Source organism: Vulpes vulpes, chromosome 11 (genome assembly GCF_048418805.1).
Source record: "Vulpes vulpes isolate BD-2025 chromosome 11, VulVul3, whole genome shotgun sequence".
Lineage (NCBI taxonomy): Eukaryota > Metazoa > Chordata > Mammalia > Carnivora > Canidae > Vulpes > Vulpes vulpes.
Window position 1 is genome coordinate 59,165,153 of NC_132790.1, and position 26,467 is coordinate 59,191,619.

Below are 26,467 nucleotides of genomic sequence, written 5' to 3' on the forward strand. Positions count from 1 at the left end.
CCACCAATTTTACAACTGGGGAAACTGAGATTCAGAGGTGGAAAGAGTATGGTGCAGGTAGCATGGCAATTGGTGGAGTACATAGGATTAGAACAACGTGGGATAGTGGTCCTTCCTGCCCTACCCAGATTCAAGCTCAAACTGCAAAACAATATCAGGAATCCTGAAAGTGAAGAAGTGATTTATGATACCTGTCAGTTTCACATAATTAAAAAATGACACTTTAAGATGTAACATTGGTCTTGATATACCTCTAAAAATATTAATTTTAATGGATATCTCAAAGTTCTTTCATGACATAGACCACAGGTGTTACCTTGGGCAGGAGCAATTGTCTGGCAGCTCTCAACATGCAGTCATGCAAAATCCTAAATAACATTGTCAGTTTCTGTTTGGGATTCACAGAAGACTACCTTGGACCTTCAGCAACATCCTTACCATATATCTTTGGAAATTCTGGTCCTGAGAAATTTGTCACCGTAAATATAAGTTCTGGTCACAATTAAAATGAAAGGACCAGGGACATTTTCTGGAAAGTAAGAGATACATTATCTGATACTGAAATTCAAAAGGGTAGTCACAGTGGAGATGCTCTTGGCTTCTGACTCCTATTGGTTTTGAGGGCTTCTCCAAAGGTGGGCACCAATTGCATTCTTTGCCCAGTTCTGATACTGTGACTGGTGGCATGCATTGGTGAGGTGGTAGCTGGTTGCCACCTATAGTGGGAAAGAGTTATCACAGAGCAGAAGTTCACATCAGAACTGATTAGGTCCATACTAGAGTGTCCTCACTAGGGCCCAGGAGCAGTCACTTTATTACTGGTACCTTCATCTTCATTCTGCATTGAGCTAGATGTGCTCATGTTGATTTGATCACTAAGGCCTCTAGTGACACTGTCATAGGATGGTGGGAAAGATGCGGCAGATGCAGTTTCAGATTTGTCTGGGAGTGCACAATTTTCATTTACCATGAATTCAACAAAAGCTTCATCTGGGGGTGGCACAGCCTCCTCTGCCCTGGGCACAGCTGGGGGGTTGGAAATTGTCATGGAGCGGTGTAGCACATAGCTCCGATAGGCCTTTTGAATGACAGTAGCTGAAATGTCTTCCTGCTTCCACCGGAGGGTGGTTGCTATTGGTTCATAGGATGTTTTTGAGACATTAGTTGCCATAAACTTCTCTTCAATATTCGCCTTCAGAGAATCCAACTCTCCGGATTCTCCCAGAACATTCTTAGTGAAGGCAAAAAGAATGTCTAAACAGTGAATCTTATCTCCAGGGACCAAGGGCAGGTCCATCTGGATTAATATATTCTGATTGGGTTTTGGGATTCGCAGGGGGCCAGAAAGGGTGTCTGCAAAGTCTGAGAGGGCAGAAAAGGTAATAAACTGAGTGGCCTCTGGGTCAAACTTCTCCCAGGTCTCATAGAACATGTCGAAGTCATCCTCACTCAGAGGTTCACTGCTCTCCTGTGTGGCCACATTGAAGTTCTCCAGAATCACTGCAATGTACATGTTGACCACAATGAGGAAGGAGATGATGATGTACGTGGTGAAGAAGAGGATGCCCACAGCTGGGCTCCCACAGTTCCCCCGGGAGCCATTGCTGTTGGGCAGATTGGGGTCACAGTAAGGGGGCCCCGTGTTGAGGATGGGGCTGAGGAGGCCATCCCAGCCAGCCGACGTGGTGATCTGGAAGAGGCACAGCATGCTGTTGGCGAAGGTCTGAAAGTTGAACATGTCATCGATGCCAGCTTCCCAACTTACATGGGGGAAGCTAGCCATGCCGAAGATGGAGTAGATGAACATGACAAGGAAGAGCAGAAGCCCTATGTTGAAGAGGGCAGGCAAGGACATCATAAGGGCAAAGAGTAGTGTGCGGATTCCCTTGGCTGCTCGTATAAGCCTGAGGATGCGGCCAATTCGGGCCAGGCGGATGACTCGGAAGAGCGTTGGAGAGAAGTAATTTTCAAGTGACGTAAGTATTACAGAAAACACCAGGCCTTTAGAAGAGAGGGAAATGATCTAATTAGTACTTGCAAGCATGAGCCCTGACAAAGCTGGCTGCAATCACAATCTCTCGTCTCGACTCTATATGGATCTCCATGTGAGCATCTGTATTCAAGGACCCTCTGAGTGTTGTACAGTGGTTGGCATAAAGTAGGGGCTCAGTACGTGCTCACTGCATAAATCTTTTCTCTGTCAAGTAAGTCTCACCCTTCTCACCATGTTCTTATCTTTCTTTCCCTCCACTTGGAATGTCTTCATCTTAGTCAACCTCCATGGCCAAAGCCCTATCTTCTGCAGCCTAGTTTAACTGGAAGCCACTGCACCATATTCCACATGTACACAGTCCTTGTCTGTTTCTGTCTATGACACAGGCCCTACTCTTCCCTGAGGATTCAGTCTTGGGACATGACTTCTCCTCCACCTTTTCTTGGTGCTCTGTGAAGGCCAGGATCCCCTGTGATTCATCTCCCCATCTCCTACTGTGAAGATTGACTCAGTTCCTGGCACATGGTCCTGTGGATAATTGTACAGAGCCTGGCATTAATTATAAAGGGGCTTGAAGAGTTGGGCAACTTGCTGACAGCTAAAGCAGAATGGCTTTGAATGGCCAGCTGTCTGCATAATGGCTTTTACTTGTTTCCTCCATCTCCAGCTGTGTTTGAACTCTATGTTAGGGCCTGGAGATGGGCATGTTTGGGTCAGTTATGGCCCTCCCACCCCTCCATCTATGAACAAAGTTGGAAAGATAAAGAATGTATATATCTTGCTATATGATCTAATTGGAAGATTTGTAAAGCTTGATCTTGGGGATGCGGATGCCTATTGAGACCATGAAAGATTAGGTGAGGCCTCTAGGTAAGACAGGATTCAAAACCTCTCAGGACAAATGGTGAGGGGTGTGGTGGCAAGCTCTCTCTCCTTGCCAGGGTTCCCTTGACCCTCTTCCCCTACTTGTCTTTTGTCATATGAATATGGGTGGTCACAATTTGTGTTGGAAGGAGGAAGGAAATGGGATGAGATTTGGGAAGTAATGATAATATTATATTATAAAATCTTTATGAAAGCCCCTCTCTTCAAGCGAGTTTAACTGGGATATTTTTCCAAAGCATGAGGTATGTTATGTGTCTATATAATCTACTAAGATCCTACCAGCCAACCAGTCTACATAATAGTTCAAAGGAGAGTGAGTCTTCATACTTGTAACAATTAGATACTCAATACATGTCTTGCTGGTGGGAAGGAATAATGGGGGAGAGGGAGGACAGAAGGATGAAGAGGTGGGTTCTTCCAGTTGTTTTCCAACTGCCTCTATGACTGATTTCTAACCAGTGGATGTTGTTGCTGTGTAGGTCATAGGAACTGGTAGTAAAGGTGTCCCCATCACAGAATGGAGCACTTTGAGTATATTTTATTTCTATAGCGTTGATATGGAAGTCACATAAGCAAGCTCTTTTCTCTAAAGTCAAAATGACCTTTAGAGTTTCTCACTTTGGAAAGCAAGCAAAGAAAACAAACCTCCCACAAGAAACAGCAGCAACAAGGAAACAAAACAAAATAGAAAACAAAAATAAACATCCCAAACAAATAAACACAACCCAAGTCTGTGTTTCAGGAACAGGGTGGGGAGATTGATTAAGTGCTGCCAAGTTGTATTTAGATGCTGTTAGCTCTTGACAGCAAATCAATGGAAAATTAAATCCACAGCTATGCTCTGACATGAAAAGTAATCAGGTCATGATATAATAGTTAAGTATATATTTATAATGCAAAGTAAAGCTGGTGCACTGGGATTTGTAGGGCCAAACTTCGCCTAAACCACAAGAAGGCTAAGGACATTCTCTTTGTTGGTGGAAGGCAACTAATTTGTTAGAAGAACATTAGCCTGGTCTAAATTCAGCTCTGCCCTTTACAAACTGTATGACCTTGCATAACTTTCTTAACCTGTAAGGCTCAGTTTTAAATGTATAAAATGAGGAAAATAATACTCCTAGTATTGTGAAGATCCAAGAGTCCTAGACCAGTTCTCTGAAGTTAGCAAGCACGAAACTGTGGTGGCTCCATCCCCTACTTTAGCTTCTGATCTTATGAGTTTTCTCTGAATACCCATTGGCCCCCAAATACTGGACCTATTACTCAAACACCCAGACTAGGCCCTAAGAACATTGATCTCTTGGCATTGATTCTTTGACTTTTCTATCACTCACATTCCCTAAGTTGACAGTATATAAACATTTTTAATTATTTTATTTTTATTTTATTTTTTTAATATATAAACATTTAATTCCCGATCCTTGACTTAAGAATCTCCTTTGAACACTCTTAGTCTTTCCTGACTCTTCTGGCAACCACTTTTTTTTTTCCCAGAAAGTATTTAATGGCTCACCTCACATCATACCACCATTCTCTTTGAAGACCATCAAGATAAAGCCCACTGGAATCTCCATCATTTTATATTCTCTGGAGGAGTGACTGTCCCTATCAGCCCCAAAATTCAAGCAGTGGGCTATGCACACAGTTGGTGCCTAAAAACACTTGGAGAAGCCCAATGGAAACTCTACATTTTACTGAGAGGACAAGGGGGATTTTAAATCTGTTACTCCTGGAAAGCAGCAAATACTGGGCTCCTCTAACATATAATGTATATGAAAAAGTTTGTTTATTACCCTCTTAGTTTTGAGAAAAACAGCCCAAACAACCCCAAGCAGAGGCTGGGCTTCCCCACAACCTGTAAGCCCACTTACTTCCAATGGAGAGGACCACAACAATGAAGTCAAACACATTCCAACCATTGGTGAAGTAGTAATGCCGCAAGGCAAACATCTTCATGACACACTCGCCCGTAAAGACAGCCACAAAGAACTGGTTGATTTTGTTAAGAATTTTTGTCTTTTCTGCACTCTGCTCATCAGTCTCCACCATCATGGTGATCATGTTGAGGCAGATGAGGACCATGATGACAATGTCAAAAGCTTGTTTGGTCACAATGTCAAAGACAAAGCCCTGGTACTTGTTCTGAAAAAAGAAAAGATGGTTCATCAGTGCCTTTCCGGTCAACATACATAACACATCTGGAGAGGCTGCCTCCTTCATCAATGGATTTCTAAAATCTGTCTCTTATTCTCCTCACAGCACATCTAAACAGAAGCCAAGTCCTGTCCTTACTCCTTCCAAAATCTTATTCTTAGTTGATTCTACTTCAATGCTTCAATCCAAGTCCTTGTTGCTTTTCCCATCCCCTTAAAGTCACCAGGCACTATTTCCTTGCCAGTGGACCATTTGCAAGCCCTTCCCATCCCCTCTCTGGGCTATCTAAATCCCAGTAGTTTTGAGTAATCCATTTTTCTTAAGCCCTACCTCTTCCAAGGAGATCTCCTTAATCACCAATCACATCACACCACATTGCCTGTTTCTTCTCCCCCATCCCCACAGCCTTTATAGTCAGTCTTGAGTTCTAGCATTTCATGTGTGCTTCTTCTCTTCTCTACTAGACAGTGAGCTCTTTGAGGATGGGGTCATGTCTTATTTATCATTGTGCTCCCATAGTGCGTGCATAGCTTGAGTTCGAGACTGCAAACTCAGTGGCCACTCATTTCCCCCCACTCCAGTTACCTCAGGACAAGATGGTGGGCCTGGAGTCCTTCTTGTTTCTCACTTTAACATCCAGACCTTTGCTCCTACTGCATCTTGCTCCTCCTGTCATCTAGGTAGCCCACCTTCACCTCTTTTTTATGGCTGCCACTTACAAACCTCCTGGTCCCTTGGCTTCATTACTGAGGAGTGAGGCTTTTGGACAGATTCCCCACTTTTGGTAGTAACCTCTTGGTTCCTTAGCTACATATCTAAAGACCTAGCTGTTCCTAGCTTAAAGAAAAATCTTCCTGAACCTTACTTACATCTCCCTCCAGCTACCACCCTACTTCTCCTCCTACTCTCATAGCTAAGTTCTTAAAGGCATTTTGTGCAAGCACTGTTTCCCACTCACTCCTCAACTTTCACCAACATGGCTTTGGACAAAAGCCTGCCACTGAGATGGTTCTTGTTAAGATCACCAGTGACCTCCAGAATGTAAGTCCAAGGATATCCATTTGGCATTGTTTGCCACACCTGCACCTTGGAACTCTCCTTTCTTAGTTTCTATCATGCCTTCCTTTCTTGGTTTTTTTCTTGCCTTTCTGGCTATTCTTTTTTGAGTCTTCTTTATGCAGCCCTTAGATGTTAGAGCATGTCAAGTCTCAGTCCTAGGCACCCTTTTCTCTTTACCTTATTCTCTCTCTCTTAGGAATCTCTCCAACCAGTGAACTGGTATGTGTGGTTTTTGCTAATTGTTTTCCTATGTCACAGGACTGTAGTCTCTTTGAGGGAAGAAACTTTGTATGTGTTGCTCACTGCTCTATCCTCAGTGTCTGAAGAGTACCTGGCATGCAATAGATGCCCAATAAATAGATGAATGAATGGATGACAGAATGGACAGCTCTGAATTACCCACACCTCAAATAGAAGGCCACTCTATTGTATACAACAGGCATTACTGAATGTATACTATATGCGGGGCTCTGCCTGAGTAGAGGCAGAGAGGAACCTGTCATGAGTCCCATCAGGGAACTCACAAGAGCAGCAAGGTAGACAGAGGGGAGAAAGGCTGTGACAGGGGCTTGGTCTTGCTTTCTGCTTCCTGATGGGGAGAGGTTGCTCACTGTGGGGGTAGAGCAAAGAATCAGACCCAAGTGGGCCTGTCTTTGGGCATAACTGCTGGTCCGTGTCTTTTCTGGAGTGGGAGGGAGACTGAAGAGCCACTAATAACTTCCATTTCATCACTGAAAATGAGGAAAACACAAAGGCATCTTCATGACCACACAACTTCTAATTAAACAGAGCAGGTGACAATATTACTAAGTTATAGGCATTGAGTTTTCCCTGGATATTTGCATGCTGGGGAATGGAGCAGCTTGCTGGCTGCTCTTGGCTTAACCTGTGGGCAGGGATCACTCCTTTGCAAACCTCAGTGCTCTCAGAGACAGAGTGGGTGACTGATGATGCGATATTCTAGAGCTTATTCTTTCCTTATAAAGTGAAGTATGTGAAACCTGCTTTTAGTAATCTTTATAGCAGGGAATGTTATAGAATAAAATTTCCCAGTTTCGTGGAAGCTGTAGTCTTTGCTATGGATGCAGCATAAAATTTAGAACTTGAGCTTTGCCAGTGGTGAGGGGGAGTGCGTGTGTATGTGTATCCCAGGTTGGCCCTGTTGTGAAATGGCACCCATTCACCCGTGGGGCAGAGCTCCTGTGTCAATGCCCAGCTTATCTGACCTGTTCAACCTGTTGGAACTACTAAGGGAAGAAGGTGAGCATTCTAGTGCCAATAATCTAGGTAAAAGAGAGCTGGATCTGGGAAGGTGAATCTTAGGTAGGAGTGGCAATTTATCTTTTTGCTTGGGTTTCTTTCTTGGCTCTGGACTCTGTGGAAGGCAGATGATCAGGTTTGTCCCAGTGGGTGGTGGGTGCCAAGATGTTGCCTGCCATATGGATGCCAGCCAGGAGTGAGGATGGGCCAAGGCTTGTGGGCCCTGGAGAGCAGCCATATGCAGTTGCTGCTTGGGCCCTTGCTTGGGCCCTGCTCTGCTAGTTTCCCCTTTGGGACCTCTAAGACTTCAAAGTCTTATTGAAATGTTCCAGCCTTGCCTCAGCTATGATAAGGGGAACAAAGGGAAAAAAGTGTTGGCTGTGCTTGGAACAGAGTATTAAGGAGAGAGCCATATTCCTCTATTAAAGCTAGGTCAGTATTGATAATTAGTAATACATCGCCTGCCCATCCAAAGGGATGATGAATCTCAGAAACACAGTTGGGCTGTGAGGTCTCACTTCCCTTATCCATGTGAAGGGCCTCCCTTATTGCCAACCTTGGAGGGTCTTTGTTATGGTTTAAATAGGAGAAATTGTGATTTTTGTCATAGGTCTTTCTGCCCAACCATTGATTTCCACTCCTATTGTAGTACCTGGAATTTCAACATTAGGTTCCTGCCTTCGTATTAAGATAATGTCCTCCAAGTACCCACCATTTGCTTCAACGTGGATGGAACTGGAGGGTATAATGCTGAGTGAAATAAGTCAGTCAGAGAAGGATGATCATCATATGGTTTCACTCATATGTGGAATATAAGAAATAGTGAAAGAGATTACAGCAGAAAGGAGGGAAACTGGGGAAAAATTAGAGAGGAAGACAAACCATGAGCGACTCCTAACTCTGAGAACAAACAAAGGGTCGTGGAAGGGGAGAAGGGTGGGGAGATGGGTGACTGGGTGATGGGCACTAAGGAAGACACTTGAGGATGAGCACTGGGTGTTATACTACATGTTGGCAAATTGATTTTAAATAAAAAAAATTTTTTTTAAAGATAATATCCTCTCCAGGGTCCTTTTTTGAAATACAGCTTATCCTATTCATGAAATTGTCCTCCTTGAGAGGAGAAAGCTATGTTGGCCTGTGAGATTGATTGATAAAACGGGAATAGCTGAGATATTATAGAGAGACTGAGCAATGCATAGAGCAAGGTGCCAACAATTGTCATGATTTTGCTAAGGGATGTCCCTAGCACAGACTCTTCAGTGTCTGGTTCAAATGTACATTCAGCATCATTCCAGCCACCTGTGAAGGCCAGCAGGCGTTAGCTGTTTGCTTCTCTGCAATTCTCAGGATCCTCCTCCCCTGACTTGATACTGATTGGCGGGGCTTAGCTATTTACCTACATCTTTTAATTCTGAGCCTGTGTCTGCCCATTGGACTGGTTGACAGAGGGGTACTTCCTGAGCTTAAAGCTCACTCAACCTCAGTTATCTTGATCTTACAGGAAATTTGGAAGGAAATCTCTGCCCCTACATAGGTCTGAACATCCTATCACCTCCTCATTGTAACTCTTCTTATCAAAATTGAGTATAGTGATACATTTATGATCATTGTTTCCAAGTAAAGTATATCCAAAGGTCATGGCATTTTTTTCTCCCATAAATGCTTTCAAGATTATTTGCTCATGAAGTTTTTAGTAACTTATGGAGACCCCATGCCTTGATTCAGAAATCCTAATGCCTTGGCCAACAGAATTCTCCCTAATTCCAGGGAAAGTTTGGTTCCTTTGTTGCAGGTCCTTAGACTTCCCTCTGGTTGGGGGAAGGGCTAATGGCATTGTGTCATAGACAGCACCTGTAGTTTTCTTCACAGATACTGCATTTTAACCACAGAAGGGTTACTTAAAGTGACAAATGCAAACTATTCACTGGAGTGGATGGCTCAGAAATTCTTGGAAGAGGTTCTGTTGTACATTTCCAACATAGCAATACTCCCACTCCCAAACCTGTTCATCTATTCTCAACAGAGGCCAACTAGAGGTTTGACATTTTCCATCTTCTGGTTGGAGGACTCAGAAGAACTTAGGTGATAATATATATGGTTTGGGTGTTGCATTTCATGGGGGAATAAAAGGGCGTGTCTCTTAGGGTCTTTGTGAATAAAGGAATCAAAGTGGAGTGGAGTATAGCTTTAAGTTTTGGTCAATCATTAAACCCAGCAATGGGATAACTTTTGATTCCTATTGACCATGACCATGACTGGGGTCAGGATCCCAGGGGTTTGGTTTTTGGCCATTTCTTCTCTGTCTACTCTAACCATGGTATGGAATGTAGGGTGAGGCTGGAGATTCACTGCAATCTAGATCATGATGCAAAACAACACAAAAACTTTGTTTCAGGGCTCTTACCACCTTTACTATCATTTAGCCTAACTTGCTTCCAATCCTGTAATTGAAACCTAAACTGGTTGGGGAACTCAGTACTTCCCTAAACAGGTCTATTTGGAGTAACTGTGGGAGATATATTCATTCCAGAAGACCAGAGTTGCTTCTTTTAGACTTCTCATTCCTTGGGCCCAGGAATTCTTATAACTTCATCCCCAAATGCAACACAGATATCCCCCCTTCACAGAGAGAACTGGCCAACCCCTACCCAGCATAGGCATAGGCTATCCGTTGAATATCTAGGCACACTCTGCTGCAAGGAAGCTCTGGGGCTCACCAGGGGCCGTGGGATGGGCTTCTGGGGCTTCTTAGAGCCTAGCTTCTTCATGGCATTATAGTACTTCTTTTGCTCCTCTGTCATGAAGATGTCCTGGCCCCCTAAGTACAGGAGAGGATAATACACATCACCGTTATTAAAGGAACAAGAACTCCCAGAGATGTCAAAACCAAAGCATGCTGGAGAAGAAGAACATCTCCACCTTCTCCCTTCTCTGAAGAAAGGCACGTCAAGGCCAGAATCAAGCAGTGTCCTGCTCAGATGCCACAACCAGTGACAGAGTGGGTGGGACTGAACTCTAGCTCTGACTCCCTTCCTGAGTCTCTGGAATAAAGCCTGTTTGTTTCTCTTCTGCAGGAATCCAGAGGTGCCACTTGGGCAGATGGTGGGAAAAATTTGGGAGAGACCCCAAAGAGAAGGTAATTATCAGTTTAGATCTGAGCCTTGAATCCAGCCTGCTCATTGTAGTCAACTCAACTAGGCTTCTGGAATCACAGTTCCTGTCAGGGGCAAGAGCTTCCTTCAGGGCCTTCTGCATCAAAGAACCTGAGATCCAGCCCCTTGACCCCTTTCTGGAGAAGAGGAGCTAAGAACAGTTACTGCCTTATCTAAGGGTCCTTGCAGAACTCTTGATTGCTTCTCTTAAGGTCCTGCCATTTGCATTGCCCTCTGCTGTTACAGTGTCAGAATCTCCACCATTGAAAATGTCTTCTTCCCTTAGTTTTGGATTTTCTTTGAGGACCTTTGAGACCTCCTTCATTCAACCCCTCATCTTTCACTTCCTGGCATAATTTGAAATCTTCCTTTTTCCATAGCATATTTGTATAAATTAGTCACTGCAATGCTGGGGAAATGGGTGAGATCTCTGGGATTTGAGAGGAGATTTAGAGAATCTGTGGACACAGAGAGCTTCCAGGGAGAGACATCTCAAAAGGGCTGGAGGCAGGGGCAGGGGCAGAAGATTGGGAGCACAGGATGGGGCCCCACTGAAAATTCTGGGAAAGGGGTCAGCAAATATAGTCCCTCTCAACTTCATCACTGGCTTATCTCATTCTATCACCGAACATGGCCAGTTCCCTGTCAAGACCTCAGTTTCCTCATCTATAAGATGGGAGAAGAGACTGCTTGAATGGCTTCAAAGACCTCTAGGATGTTAATAACATTGGTCATTGCTTTACAGGTGTCTTGCTGAGCCCCTGTGGGGCAGAGAAGGGCTGCCCACTTCTTATCCCCAGAACTCTGGCCAAGGACTTCCTACAGTGGGAAGCCTATGTTATTAGACATTTATTCTGAATTATAATAGTCAGTAGCTTAGCCCTAAACTAAGTGTTCCTTCTTTTTTTTTTAAGATTTTATTTATTTGAGAGAGAGAGAAAGCAAGAAAGAGTGAACAAGAGAGAGTGTCAGCACGAGCAGAGGGGAGAATCAGAGGGAGGCGGAGAAGCAGACCCCCCACTGAGCAGGCAGCAGGGAGCACAATTCAAGGCTTGATCCCAGGACTTCAGGGTCATGACTTGAGCTGAAGGCAGATACTTAACTGACTGAGCCACCCAGGTGCCCCAAACTAGGTGTTTCTTATACAGCTTTTACTTTCCTCTCACCAGAATCCTGTAAATAGGTATCATTAACTCCATTGAATGGATGAGAAAGCTGAAGCTTAGAGAGTTATTAAAAACTGTCAGGGTCAGTGATCTAGTGAGTGGTTGAGCTGGGAATGCAAGCCCAGGTTTGTATAAGACCAAAACCAACGCTGGACTCTCAGTGCTGTGCCATGTGACCCTATCCATATGACCCACTTTCCCCACCCTGTGGATCTCAGCTTACATAAGTCTAAAGTGGTGCTTTATCTATTTCAAAGGAATGGGGGGTATTAAATGAAACATTAATAGAGGGTAACAATAAAGCATTTTATACCTTTAATGCCCTCATATTTTAGTGTAAACATGACAGGTTATTTGGGATTGGGTTCCTATTCATCAGATGAATGGGTTCCTCCATTCATCCATGGAGGCAAAGGTCTTCCTCTCCATCCCCAGGAGGGTTGGGATTTTGCCAACACTGGAGCCCTGGCCCTTGCTGAGGCCTCCCAACTCAGTGCTTCAGGGGATCAGAGCCCTAGACAGAGGCAGCAGGTGCTGGAGCCTTTTCTTTCCCTGTTTATGTTTCTCAAGGGTCACCTGGGACACACCCAGCACACCTGTTTCCAGCTGGGAAGACCTGGGGACTCTGAGAGAGAGGAAGGGGACCCAGACAGAAGTGAGGATGTTGTTGATACAGGGAAATGCAGCTCTTCCAGTAGCAGTCCCAGGACACCAGGAAAGTGTGAGGGCTATAGTCAGGATGCAAAGGTGGGTGTTGGTGTTAAAGGCCAAAATTGGACCCCCAGTCAGACATGAGGGCTACGAGTAGTGTTGGCTTTAGTCATGAGGCCAGGGGACAGGGAGTGGAAGATTCATGGAAACACCTGAGCCCCACTTATCTTTTTTTTCTGTTGATTGAAGTTGTCAATTATGACCCCAACGAAGAGATTGAGTGTGAAGAAGCCGCCAAAAATGATGAAGATGACAAAGTACAAGTACATGTACACGTTGTCCTCCCACTTGGGCTGCAAGTTCACCTGTGAACAGACAAGGTGAGGCATGGGGAGCAGGTGGGTGTATGTTTGTGTTCATCCCTGAGACAAGGAACTGGGAGTCGGTGGGTGGTTTATTTGGGAGTCAGGAAGCAGGACAGAGGGAGGTGGAGGGTAAGCAGAATAAAAGCAGAAGGGGAGATTGTTAAGCAGGCTCTCACTGGGGGGCAACTGGCACTCCATCCTGTTGGGGTTCTCCAATGAATTGTGTAGAATGCATCTCAGAGTTGTATTTCTAAGGGATTGGGAAGCATTTATCTACAGACTCCCAAAACTTATCTGTGAGGGTTGCCCCTGTGGACACTCAATGTCTTGCACTTGGGGGAGGGGCTGCTGAGCAAGCTCTGAGGCATTGAAGAAAGTCAAGTCTCAGAGAATCAGAAGCACAGCATAAGGGTGAACTCAAGAGGTGGCTGAGGGGATCTGGGGCAGGGCATCAGTAATGCCTGCCACAGCAGCAAAGGGTCTTTTCTCAGCAGTACCCATCTCCTCCACCCAGCTGCCATTACAGTGCTCTTATTTTAGCCACCATTCCACTACTGCCTCTGCCCAGGGTGTGCTTTCACACACAGTCCTGAAGATACTTTCCTCAGTAGTGAGAAGAACTTGAAAAGCCTGGGGAGTTTTCAGTTTTCTGCCTGGTAGGAGAGCAGGTGAGGTTGGCTTAAACATTCAACAGAGGGCCACCTGGACACTGCTCCAGGGAAGGATAAGGACAGGCTGTTGTGGGGGATTGCCTCTTCTGGTATCAAGGCCACCTTCAGTCAATTTCAACTAGACTGATGTGAGTGGGATGCACCAAGGGGAAGGCAATAGGCACGGTGGGCTGAGACTCACATCTCGGGCATCAACAGCAGCATACATTATGTCCATCCAGCCTTTAAAGGTTGCCTAGAAACAAGGAGCAGAGGCTACTCAGTGTCTGCACATCGTCTACACTGAACTCTGTTTTGGTTCGCTTGTCTGTTTTTTCTTATATAGGGATGGACCCCCTGGAGGCAGTTCCCTATATCTGCCAGGGCTAAGCACATTGCCTGGCACACCACAGCTACTCAGGGATTATTTGTTGAACAAATGCATGAACAAACAGTGAGATGCATGAAAAAAGTATAAGCAACTGCATCAACACCTGATTGAATGGAGGACTGAATGAACAAGCAAATGAAGGCAAGTATGAATGAATGAATGGGAGTGTGAATGTGTTTGTCTGTCATCACCACCAGCAATTTCCATCGTTATAATAGGTCTGGAATACAATTTATTACCATCTAGGAGAGGATCTGCAGTAGAAGACTGGACAGGTGGCTATATCATGTCTATTTTGTACAAGTAGTGAATTCTAAGTCATCACCTGATACAATTGCATTGCAGGTCATCCCTTTATTCTATTCTGTGAGCCCACGCTTGTCTAATTGCACCACTGTAACATTGCACTGGTTGGTAAGGCCCTTTAGCATCAAGCTAGTCTGTAGGAATAGAGAGGTGACTTCAGGTCACACTGATTACTACCCCTTGCTAAGTCTCTACATAGCAACTTCTGGAAGACCCCAGATCCTCCACATTATCAAGTAGCCAAAGGAAGAGATACGGTTGATCTCAGGACTTACCACCTGCAGAAGTGCTAGGTAACCCATTGCAACATTATCAAAGTTGACCTTCACATTGACCCAGAAGAAGCTGCCAGTGTGGTTCTGATATTTACAATCAGATATGTTATTCACAATAGACAAAGGCACAAGAGAAAAGTATTCATTGGTTTTGTTGATGCATCGCCCAAACTTCCCCGCAAAGAAGTTCACACCCATGATGCTGAAGATGAGCCAGAAGATGAGGCAGACGAGGAGGACATTCATGATGGATGGGATGGCACCCACCAGGGCATCTACAACCACCTGGGAAGACATGCAAAAGGATCTGAAACACTTCTTGCTGGATCCCATTTCTGTCTACACTTACTTACACTGGCTTCATGAGCCAGTAGCCTTTGGAAGCAGTAATATAAGTGGATGAATTAGGGCAATAATTCAGACTCAGAAGATTGAGAGGCATTGGGCAACTGAAGATGGGTTTAGATCTTCTTCCTAAATTTCATTCTGGGTAGGTTTTAGGGTCTTTCCCCAGGCCTGAGGAGACGCATGAACTTACAAGTACACACATGCTCATTTAGAGGTGTGAGTGTATGTGTTGTGCTTGCACATACAAATTTTAGTGCCTTGCTTTATTCTTTTTAAAGGCTGTTTTAAAAGGGCTTTCAAAACTACAGTTCAAGATATGCTTCATTCAAGAATTAGTGAAAACCAAAATGCATATTCACAAACTTGCTTATTTGTAAAGCAGCAACCTAGAGATAAAATAAAACAAAATTCAAACTATTTCAATCATAAGCTTCTAGTGTTTGTGAAGGTACAAGCTAATTTTTTAAAGTCCATTTTTGCTTTTGAAGATAGGATGTCTTCTTTGAGTCCATGGCAGGAGAAAGCAAAACCTCACTCCTAGAACCTGGAGCCTTTTGTAATTATAAGGAAGGGGAGGGGGACAAATTAGCAGTCCCTCATTCTCCATTCTCCCTGTAATTCAAGGGCCTGGTTTGTGAGCACTCCACTGTGAGGAAGACAGTGAGGACAAGATGGAGGTGACAGTGATGGGTGAGGAAAGGAGTGGGTGAAAGGGAAGAATCCACAGGACCCCATGACTGCATTGTGTTGAAGAGGATGCATTCCAATGAGTGGTGGCCATGGTGCTGAGCTGATGGTGCCACCACATTTAAATGGAGTGTCAGAGGAAAGGCTCATTTGTCTTGGAAAAATGAGGGGTTTGGGGTGTTCTGGAGATTTGGGCAATAAGGACAAGATGCAGGGTGGGGAGACAGAGGCAAGAGATGTTGAAGCAGGATCACTTTTCTAAGAACAGGAAGACTTATGAGTCTGAATGCTGGTAGACATGATATTTGAGGTGAGACAGGACGAGTGCTCACAAAGGGACATGAAAGAAAACCAGAGCATTAGAATATGGCAGTGCCACTATAGTCCCAGCAGGAAGCAGGGACCCACCCAAAGCCCAGCTGTTCGGGTAGGCCCAGAGCTCAGGGTCAGGACATGAAGGACATGGTAGGGGGAAAGGGGTACAAAATGATGGAGACCAGAGCAGTTTGGAGATAGGTCTTACCCTCATGCCTTCAAATCGAGACAGAGCCCGCAGGGGCCTCAGGGCACGGAGGGTCCGAAGGGCTTTGATGGATGCCACATCAGAATATTGCAGGATCTTCGCTATAAGGCTTGTCAGGGAGATCTGGATGCAGGCAAAGAGCAAAAACATTATTCTAGTTTCCAGAAGATCCTAGTAGAAGGAGACAGGAAATCCCTCCCACCACCTACTCTATCCAAGCCATCATCCTGGCTCCAATCTTATTTTGAACTCCAGTGAAAGGTCTAGAGAGAGTTCAATATCTTTCCCTTTATTAAGGATTTCATTCATCACGTCTCTGAGCCTCCGGGAAAGAAAAACTCAGTCTTCCACATCACCACAATGTGGTATGGGTGGTCAAGCTCTCAGTGTATTATATCAATCTTCCTTTTCCCCTCTGAGGCATCAGCCAGACTTCAACAGCCTTGAAACTGTGACTTCCAGAGACTTGGAGAGATGATGTCCCTTTGTGGGGGTTATGCTGAAAGTCTATTTTTTTTTTTTGAAAGTCTATTTTGAAGAATGCAAAGTGAGTCTCAATTGTATTTGCTCAGAAAGGTGGAGGGCAGAGAGTCCTAGTCTCAGTAGGGTCTAGGTTCCTCTCAACCCCTAAATTTTTTGTGTGTGTGACTTTGGGTCAGTGCTTTGCTAGTCCAGGTCATACTTTCAGCCTGTATAAAATGAGGGAGTAAAAGGAAGAGTGAGTGGCATGGCTCATGAAATCCAGCTTTGACAGATGACTGAAGTGTAATGACTGGGTTGTGACTTCCTGTTGGTCTTCTTAAAAAGTGTTTGATCAAGGACTGTAAAGGACACAAATTGACATGGACAAATGGTCACACCTCCCAGAAACTTTGAGTAAACCATGCATAGGTTTGAGCTTGCCGGAGACTGTGACCCAATACTGGAAGACCCCAACTCCACCATGACTAGTGGGCTGAATTCAGACTTAGCTTATCCTGGCAGCCAGGTGGGGAGATTCACCAGACCTTCCGAAGGGAAGGGGTCCCCATGTGGGTGCTAAAGCCTTAAACAATGTCTATTCTCTGAATGGGTGGCTTATTCCACCAGGACAAAGAGCTAGAATGGAAAAAAAAAAAAACCACTTTCTTCATCCATGCAAAACTCCAGACACCAGCAGGTAGTACCCAGCTGTCTGGCTGATAGAAGGTAGGGAGGTTTGGGGCCAGTTTCATGCTGGACCCTATTCAGCTTTTTGCTCAGTCCCCTGGGAAGTTTGCCTCATGTGCAAAATCTATAGTTGGAGCAATCAGGGTCTGGGGTCTTTCCATCAAAGCCCTCTACCCAAGCCCAGCTCCACTCCCACTGTTCAGGTCGCTAGCCTCCCAATTGGTTTCTAGTACTGCATCCATTCTCCAGTGCAAATTTGATTGTAATCATGTGTGTCTCCTACTCCCAGACTTCACTAGTGCTTTATCACCCTCAGGTTAAGTTCTAGATTCCTTAGTCTGTATTATACTAGCTGCAGACTATGTTTTCTTCAGCCATGTTTCACTCATATATTCTACCCAAATAAGATTGTTCTCTAAATATACCTGTGTCTGTACTTTTGCTCAGGGTCATCCTTTAATTAAGACTGGCCTCCTCTGGTCCTCTTCGCACCTCAATGCTCCTGTTCATTTTAAGCCTTACATTTAATGTCATTTCCTATATGAAGCCTTCCCAACTTCCCCACCCCCACAGGCTCATATCTCTGTGCCCCTAAGACACTAATTATTTCCAGCAGTGCTCACCATATCTCCCCCTTATAATAGGTTTATTTCTTTCTGTGTGTCTTATCTATCTGCTGAAAGATTATAGCACAAACTCCTGGAGATAAGGAGTTTTTATTTCTTGGCTTCTGCCTCCCCCAGAGCACTTTATAAGACAATCCTATATTCAGCAGTCATAAATAAACATTTGATAAGTTGAACAAAATATATAAGCATTTTCAGATGGATGAAAGGAAGGAGAGAAAGAAGGAAGATGAATGGAAGGATGGTTGGATAGAATAATGCATTAAAGGATACAAAGATGGATAGGACAGATAGTTGAAAGGAAGGATGAAAGAAAGAAGGATAAAATACGGAAGTATAGCATAGAGGACGGATGAATGGATGAAAGGGAGAAGAATGGATGGCTGGGTAAAATGACCGATGGATGAATGGAAAGAGAAAGTTGTATAGAATAAATGAGTGGAAGAGATTATAGAATGGATGGAAAGTTGATTGGTTGAATGAAGGAATGGAAGGAAAAGGGATTAACAGGCAGATGGGTGAAAAGAAGGAAGGATTGGGGTATCTGGATGGCTGAGTCAGTTAAGGGTCTGCCTTCAGTTCAGGTTGTGATCCTAGGCTCCTGGGATTGAGCCCCACGTTGGTCTCCCTACTTAGTGGGGAGTCTGCTTCTCCTCCCTCTGCTCCTCACCCCTCCCTCTCTCAAATAAATAAATAAATAAATAAATAAATAAATAAATAAATAAAATTTTAAAAAAGAAGGAAGGATAGGTGGATGGTTAAAGGAAAAATGGGAAGATGGAAGAATGAATGGATAAGAGGATGCTTGGATCAAAGGTGCATGAATGAGTGAATGGAAGTTTAGATGATTGGATGGTCAGATAGAAAGGTGAATCAAAAGATAGAAGGATTAAGGAACAGTTGATAGATAGGCTAGGCAGAAGAGAAGAGAGAAAGCAGAATGAGAATAGATGGAAGGAGGGAGAAGACTGACAGGATAAATGGAGAAGTAAAGATGAGTGGATGATTAGAAGAAAGGAAAAAGAAAGGATGAACGGCTGGGGTATATGGAAGGAGGGCTATGGGGAAGGAAGAATGGATGGTCAGAAGGAAGAATTAGGAGGAAGATGGATGGAATGAGAAGGTGAGCATTTAAGGTGATCGGGGCTTAGAGTAGTGAGACATATGTAGGGAAGGGCGCCTGTGCCCCTAACAAGGGTGCAAAGCCAGAATAAAACATTTTTCCTTCACTTATGAATAATTATTTTATATGCACAAAGTTATCACCTGTGACTCAGATTTCAGGCCTCACAGTTAATCCTTGTGGTACAGTGTCCTGATGCTGCCAACACGTTGGTATCAGGAAAGAAGAGAATTGAGTACACAGACCTGCTGTGGGGGACCTGCCAGCACAGGAGGCTGGACAGAATGTTCTGTACTGGATCCCATCCAGCTTCAGGAGGCAAGCACTGAGTACAGACACATTTACTGACACCTCTGATGTGCAGACCTTGGTCCTGGTGGCTGTTGGAGTGTGGGAGGCAGAGACAAACACAGCACAAGCGTTCCCCTGCCTGTGGGGACCCTCAGCTGTGCCACAGTGAGCAAATCATTCAGGCAGCCATTCTGCAAAGCCAAGAGGGCAAAGACCTGGACAGAGATAGAGGATTGTCATGGGTAAGATGAGGGAGAGACCACTCTTGGATTTTGAGGGCTTAGGAAGGCTCTTAGGAGATTTCATTGAGGATGGTCTCCTCACAGCTGGGAGGAATCACAAGTCTAGCATGTGGGAGGCCCTTGGTAAATCCCCTCGTGCAGCAATTAGTGGCCATGGGTTAGTGTGAATCTGAACACACATGCTTCAGCTCAGTACCTCTCCAAAGGGACCCTCTGTCCCTTCTAGTGCCAATGTGGAGAAGCCAGTGGGGCAAATTCAGTGATTCTCAACCTGGCTGCACACATATTGGAACTGCCTAGGAGCTTTTATAACATACTGATGCCTGGGCTCCACCTTGGACCAGAGAGATCTGAAATTCAGGGAATAACGGTGTTGGTTCATTGTATTTTTAAGAGCTTTCTGGATGATTCCAAAGCATAGCCAGGGCTGAGGACCACTGAGCCAGTAGGTGGGAAGATTCTCTGTGCTGTGCAGTCCTGGGCTCACCCTCAGTCCAGAAGCCCTGTCAAGGGATGCAAGGTCATAAGACCCTTGAGAGCCTCATGTGTCATCTTGCTTCAGATGTAAACCACAGAGGGCAGTCAGTGGTCTTTCTGGGTGGAGACCTAGGAACTGAGGACTCACCTGAGCATTGCCACTGGGCCAGAATCATGTACTGTCTGATCTTACCATTCACCAGTGTGTAGGCTATTCTCAGAGATCTTGCTAAGTGCTCAAGACTCTTCTCTGGAGTGGCCCATAAGGCAAGGCGTCAAGCTTCCTTTGTGCTAGCTGCAGCCAGAGGTGAGGGCCCCAAACCCCATGTGTGCCAATGAGCCACTCACGTTCACGATTAGAAAGTCCAGCCAGCACCAGGCATTGGTGAAGTACTTCTTAAAGCCGTAGGCCACCCACTTGAGCAGCATCTCCAGCACGAAGATAAAAGTAAACACCCTGTCAGTATATTCCAGCAAGGCCTTCACTGTGGGTTTCTGGTCAAGGTGATAGTCTTCAAAGGCCTGGAAGAAAGGAAGGAAGGAAGGAAGGAAGGAAGGAAGGAAGGAAGGAAGGAAGGAAGGAAAATAGTAGGCTGCCTGGATCCACAGCACTGGGGCCCAGTAACAGGGAAGGACTCAGCCAGCCCTGTTCTCAGGCCCTGGGAAGGCTTTGGGAACCAGGTGGCCTGTATCATTTTGTTTTCTCTGCTTGGAGTGTGTGGTGTGTGTGTGTGTGGGGGGGGGGTGGTGGTGGTGGTGGTGGAGTATGGGGTGAGGTTCAGTGAGATTGTAGAAGAGGAACTGTGACATGCAAACCAGGACCCCCTAGAGCCAACAGGAGCCTGCAGCTTGGCTTACTCTTTGCAGGGGAGCCGAAAGCAAGGGAGAAAGGAAACCTCAAATTGGGGCTTGGAAGTGAACCAAAGGGATCCTAACAGCGACTTAGTTTAAAAATAAAAGCATCAAAGGATGTTCACAGCCAGTTCACAAAAAATGAAAGTAAGAATCGCCCATGAACCTCTGAAAAAGAATGCTCTATCTCACTGGTAATTAAGAAAATGCAAACAAAGGTGCCATTTTTCTCTTAGGAGACTGGTGAAGATAGAAGAGAGTCAGGCTAAGGCCAGTATTGTGGTGGCTGTGGGGAGGTGGCTTCTCTTATACTTGACCAGGGGCTGAAAACCAGTTCAGTTCCAGAGATCAGATTGGCAGGAAGATTCAAAGGTTTCAGGAACTCAGCAATTGTGCCTTCAAGAATTCAGCCTAAGGATAATGGATGTTTGTGCCCCACTCAGACACCGTCAGAGGGGCCAATGCAACCGTCCCCCAGCTGCTGTTGGCTGCAAACAGCTAAAGGATGCCCCCTTTTCCTGAGGATCTCCCTGGGCTGAGGGGGAACTGCCTCCACCTGCAGAAATGCCTAGGAGGTTAAATGCCTGATCTGGATGCAGCTGTGGCCAGTGACTACCCCCTTTGCCTCAAGATGGGACAGCTCTGTGGTACCCTTTATGCTTCATAGCTCCTGTGGGATCACGCAGAGGAGGACTTCCTGGGAGCCACATCTTTTAGCTCCTCACCCGATCCTGCCTCCCTTACAGGTTCCACCTCAGGGTATGCCCTCCACAAGCTCCTCATGCAAGAATCCTTGCTTCTGACTCTGCTTCTAATTGCACCTAAGACAGGAAAGAAGCCAATGTCCTCAAAGGAGTCTAGGCTATTCAATGCTTATTAGAAGTAAACACAGGGATTATTTAAATAAATGGTGGCACATTCCCATAATGGAATGCGCTGCAGCCATGAAGTCAGATAGTAGGAGTATATTTACTGTGAGAATTTACTGAGAAATTACAGAATGCATAAATGTGGTTTCGGTTTTGTAATATTTATGTATTACATGCATAAGAAAGATGGGAAGGAAGTCTACCAAAATGTTTTCAAAGTGAGATTCTCTCTGAGTGATAGGAAAATGGGTGATATTTTTTCTTTGCATTTTCCCATAATTTCCAAGGGTGCTTTTTTTTTTTTTCCACTTTGTCAGATGAAAACTCATGTTATTTTTTTTTTAAAGTACTCAAAGTAAAAGCATAAGGAGGACTAAATTTGGTGCCAGCCTGTTCGGTCCCTTGGGGAAGGAGGTGGGGAGGTGAGGGCCCAGCAGCTGGTGCAGGATCTGCGCTCCCTGCTGGGAGGGAGGGGGAGCAGCTGGGGTGAGTGGAGTAGGGGCACAGAAAGAAGGGAAGGAGCAGGAGAGCATGGAAAGAGAAATGAGGAGAAGAGGCCCGCAGGGGAAGATAGGAGCTGAGGAGGTAATGAGGAAATGTGACTATTGTCATACCTTGTCAACAGCAAATGTGACTATTGTCCTCATCAAGGAGGACAGGAAAGAGGGGAGGGTGGGAGAAATCACCGTCCAGCCTCCCCTTGCCTGGCAATGTGGCCTGTGCACCAGAGCTGTACAGACACAGCTAGGGCAGTGCACAATGGCCACTCAGATGCTACCACGCCCTTCCCCTCCCCTGAGGTGACAGCACAGCCCTGTCTCTGGAGACTTTCTTCTCTTGGCCTAGTGCCATGGCCTGCCAGGTCACCCCCTCCCCCCATCCCTGATCATGTCTTCTCACCTGCTTTGCTCCTCCCTAAGGCTGAGGACATACACTGAGTGGTTTTGGCACCTTCCTGGGAAAATCTGGCATTTAAGCAGGTGCCCAGATATCCGGTAGATTGTTTTTAGGGAGTAAAAGACATATGAAAAGCAAAACAAGTGAAAACACTTGGAGCCATGAATCAGGAGAGAGGGCTTCTCGTCTTCCCTTTAACTAATTAGCTGGGACCCCAGGCAGGCCCCTTCATGTCTTTGGGCTGTGACCTCATCCATAATATGCAGACCGTGGGGGATGGCAAGTCCCTTCCTGTGTCTACATCTACCTTGGTTCATTAGGAAGATGAGTTGAGATTTGCAGTGAGCATAAGCTGTGGCACAATCTGAAGCATCCTTCCTTGTCCTACAAAGCTGGCCATTCAGCAAGGGGCTAAGGAAGCAGCTCCTAATTCAGAATCTCTATACCTGTAAGATCTTGTTATTTAAAATGTGCTCTTTGGACCCACAGCATCAGCATCCCCTGGAGCTTGCTGGAAATGCAAATTCTCAGGCCACACCCCAGATCTGATTCAGAATCTGCTTTTTAACAAGTCTCCCCAGGTAATTACATTTTGAGAAGTGCTGATAAAATGATTTGCTGTGAGCTTTGAATGAGTAATAGTACTTGTAAGTGGCTTGATAAGACCGAAGGATGACAGTCTTTCAACTGGGCCTTCAGAGAAGACTGATGTTTGGGAAGCCAGGGGTTAGAAAGCCAGGAGCTTTGGAATCAAATGAGGGCAAAGGTAGATTTTACTACTGACAAGCTGGGTAAACATGGACAAGTGCCTCAAATCCTTTCGGTGTCAGTTTCCCCATCTATAGAGTGGGATGTATGCCCTCACTGCTTGAAATACTTGCAGCCAGGTTTAGCAGGCTATGGCATGGAGACAGCAAGCACTTACCCTTCCCTGCTGCTAAGAGCAGCCTGCTTGCTGGGCTGCAGGTCTCCTGCCAGCCACCCACTGGGGGTTTCAGGCTAGGAATCAGGGGAGCTCACTGCTGCAGCTCCAGGGCCTTGGGATTGTGGAAGACCCCATCTGGAGGGCTTCGGGACATGGACCCCACCTCCCCTTACCAGAGACCCACTGCTGAGCAGGATCATGAAGATGATGAAGCTCTCAAACCAGCTGTGCTCCACGATGCGGTAGCAGGTCTTGCGCACCTGCCATCCCACAGTCCATGGAAACTTGCTGATGTCCACTTTACAGCAGGGACAGTGGCGAAGACAGCCTGTGGGGAGAGGACTGATGGTGAGTGATGTCGCCCTGGGGAGGGAGGAGCATTTTTGCTCTAGCCCCACTGGGGAAGCACTCTCCCGGGAAGCCCACTTGCCACCTCATAGGAAAGGAATTCTTCCCTGGAACAGGAGAGAAGCTGCACCCCTCTCAGCAAGCCTCTCAATCCTGGCCTTCCGGTGTTCCTCCCTACCATTGGTCTCACCCACTCTCAACTCCTCCTGGATTATCATCCTTCTTGGGAAAGATACTGGTGGCCCCTGTCCTGTGCCCACCTATTTCTGGAAGCCCTACAAGCCTGGGGGCCTGGGCCTCATGCTGTGTGAGGAGCTATGCCCTGAGCCTGTGTTCACCTGAGGGGCCACCACGTGGCTGGGATGGAGCCTGGGCCCAGTCCAGCCCAGGGTTGAGCGGAAGTGTTGTTGTTGTTTTTTTTTAAAGATTTATTTATTTATTTATGATAGACACGGAGAGAGAGAATGAGAGGCAGAGACACAGGCAGAGGGAGAAAAGGCTCCATGCCGGGAGCCCGACGTGGGACTTGATTCCGGGACTCCAGGATCGTGCCCTGGGCCAAAGGCAGGTGCTAAACTGCTGAGCCACCCAGGGATCCCCCATGCTGTTGCTTTTTAATTGATAGATTTTTTTTATTATTATTGAAGCCCCAATGACTTTCACAGTATGAACTAGATGTATACCCACTTCATGCACGCAGATCCAGTGAGAACACAACTTGCCTCTCTATTCTAAACGTGGAGGGAAGAAAAGAGTAAGATGTATTTTCTGCCTTTAGGACAAGATGGGTGCTATAGTTCAGGGTGCTATGGCCATGGGCGTTTTTTCTGCCTTTAAGAGTTACTCAAAGGATTTAGGGGCACTCTGGGTCCCTCCTCTGGGTCCTTTATGTCCCCAAACAAGAGTGTTTATCTTTTTGCTATTCAGCCGCAAGAGGACTGGTTTACAACTCAGCAGGGGGTTTCTGAGCGTGATGAGGAAGGCACAGCATTGGCAGCCGCGTCTGACGTGGCACCTCTGGGTGCTGTGAACTGGCATTTGTGGGTCATGCTGCCCTCCACTGCCCTAGTTTGGGGAGGAGGCAGTGAGAGGCCCTTTTTGTCTGTCTCTGGTGGAGCCCAGGGCCCGGGACACACAGATGCCCGGATGAGAGTTTGTGGAACTGGATTCTGGCCCGAATGAACGTCAACACGAGGAGGCCTTTGGCCGCAGCTTTACCTTCCGTGAAGCAGTCGTCTGGTTCTTCAAGGTCATCTGCCAGCTCAGGGATCTTCCTCAGGATCTCCTCGGGATCCAGGCAGTCCACCGTGCTGCCCTCGGAGGAGCTGGTATCGTCCCCTCCCTGCAGGGCAGAAGCCCGGGCGTGAACTCAGCTCCCTGAGGCGCCCGGCGAGGCTGCCCGGTCACCGCAGTCCGCAGGGCCAAGGGCTCCGAGACGCAGGGAGCAGGGAGAGCCCGTCGGGGCTGCGCCGCGCAGACATCCTCCCTGCGGAGGCCCAGCACGGCGATGCTCTCTCCGGTGCCCCAGAGGGTTAGCTGTGCGAGGCTTTCAGCCTCCAGGCCCCTGATGGAGCGCTGGCGAGGGCCCGAGACACCGTAATTACACCCATAAAGACTCTCGGCATGCACTGGGCTTGAATATTTAATCACGGAGCAATGCTGCAGGGGCCCTGCTGCCCTCCTGGCAGCTCCAGCCTTATAATGTCTCCAGATGAATTCAATTAGGAGTTGAAGCTGCTCTCATATTAGTAAACCTGATAGCTTGGCTAATGGACCCAAATGGTGGGGTGGGTGCCCCATCTGTCACTGTCAGGCCCTTCTCTGCCTGGTCAGGGTCGGGGACAAAACAACAACAACAACAACAATGAAACCAAAACCAAAACTGATCCCCAGCAGCTGTATACTGAAAACACTGGGTAGAGAGAACTAGCCAGGGGAATGCTTAGAATGTTCTGAAGGAAACATGATGTCCACATGTAGAAGGTGGCAAACCTCACTCAGCAGGAACAACGTGGCTTCTGTTCACCCAGGGTCCGCCAACCCCATCCCAGCCCACCCTCTCCTCTTACCCTGCTATGGTCAGCCTTGCTCAGGGGCACACAGCCAGTGACTGACATTCCTCAAGCTGAAGGGCTTGATAACTTTGGGCATGAATGATGTTTTCCTTATCTTGGCCCCGCCCAGGCCTGTCACAGCATCAGCTCTCAGTGACTAGGTGTCGAGTTAAATTCCTGAATTTAATGCGGTTGTATTAAAGACGCTAAGTCTCTCTAGCTACCTCATCCCTGTAGCTCCTTTTCTTCAGAGATTTGTAATGAAACCACCAAGTTTCTTTTTACTTCTTCTAAGACATTCCTAAACCCCAATTTCACTTCCTGCTCAGTCTATGTAACTCTGTCAGTACACTACTCAATACAGACAACCTCTCCAGAGCATCAGAATGTTTTTGGCTGGAAAAAAATGATGTGGACAAAAGAGAGTGGGGGCGGGGGCAGTCACAGGGAAGACTTCCTCACCCACAAGCGACTCTGACTTTCATCTGTTGGCTCAGAAAGACACTTTCTCTGTGCATTGTCTTTTGTTTCCTTTTTTCTTGGCTGTCATTTTCTGGGCACTTATTCCATTTCAGGCAGGAGCTAAACAGTTGACAAGCAGCATCTCATTTAAGCTTCAAAAGAATCCTACCAGGTAGGCATTACCATTCAGTTTCAGAGATGAAGACAAGGAGACTCAGAACACCTGAGGATCTTGTCCTTATTATCCACCTCCCCACCCTGTGGAGTACCCCCCTCTTTCCACT

The 26,467-nt window shown here is 46.2% G+C and overlaps 1 protein-coding gene across 4 annotated transcripts in view; it reads right to left on the reverse strand.

Annotated features, from left to right (window-relative positions):
* Positions 1–236: 236 nt before the first annotated feature.
* SCN10A (sodium voltage-gated channel alpha subunit 10) overlaps positions 237–26,467 on the reverse strand; it is a 90,326-nt gene continuing 64,095 nt past the window's right edge. For 3 of the 4 annotated variants that reach the window (XM_026000991.2, XM_026000990.2, XM_026000989.2), the window contains 10 exons: positions 24,886–25,009; positions 23,493–23,647; positions 20,125–20,298; positions 15,869–15,991; positions 14,311–14,595; positions 13,541–13,594; positions 12,551–12,688; positions 10,072–10,176; positions 4,750–5,020; positions 237–2,001 (listed from right to left, as the gene is read on the reverse strand). In XM_026000991.2, the coding sequence (XP_025856776.1) occupies positions 791–2,001; positions 4,750–5,020; positions 10,072–10,176; positions 12,551–12,688; positions 13,541–13,594; positions 14,311–14,595; positions 15,869–15,991; positions 20,125–20,298; positions 23,493–23,647; positions 24,886–25,009 (2,640 nt within the window). In that variant the 3' untranslated portion in view covers positions 237–790. Of the gene's footprint in view, positions 2,002–4,749; positions 5,021–10,071; positions 10,177–12,546; positions 12,689–13,540; positions 13,595–14,310; positions 14,596–15,868; positions 15,992–20,124; positions 20,299–23,492; positions 23,648–24,885; positions 25,010–25,991; positions 26,009–26,467 lie in introns of all 4 variants that reach the window. The other variant, XM_072726494.1, reaches the window with a different exon arrangement.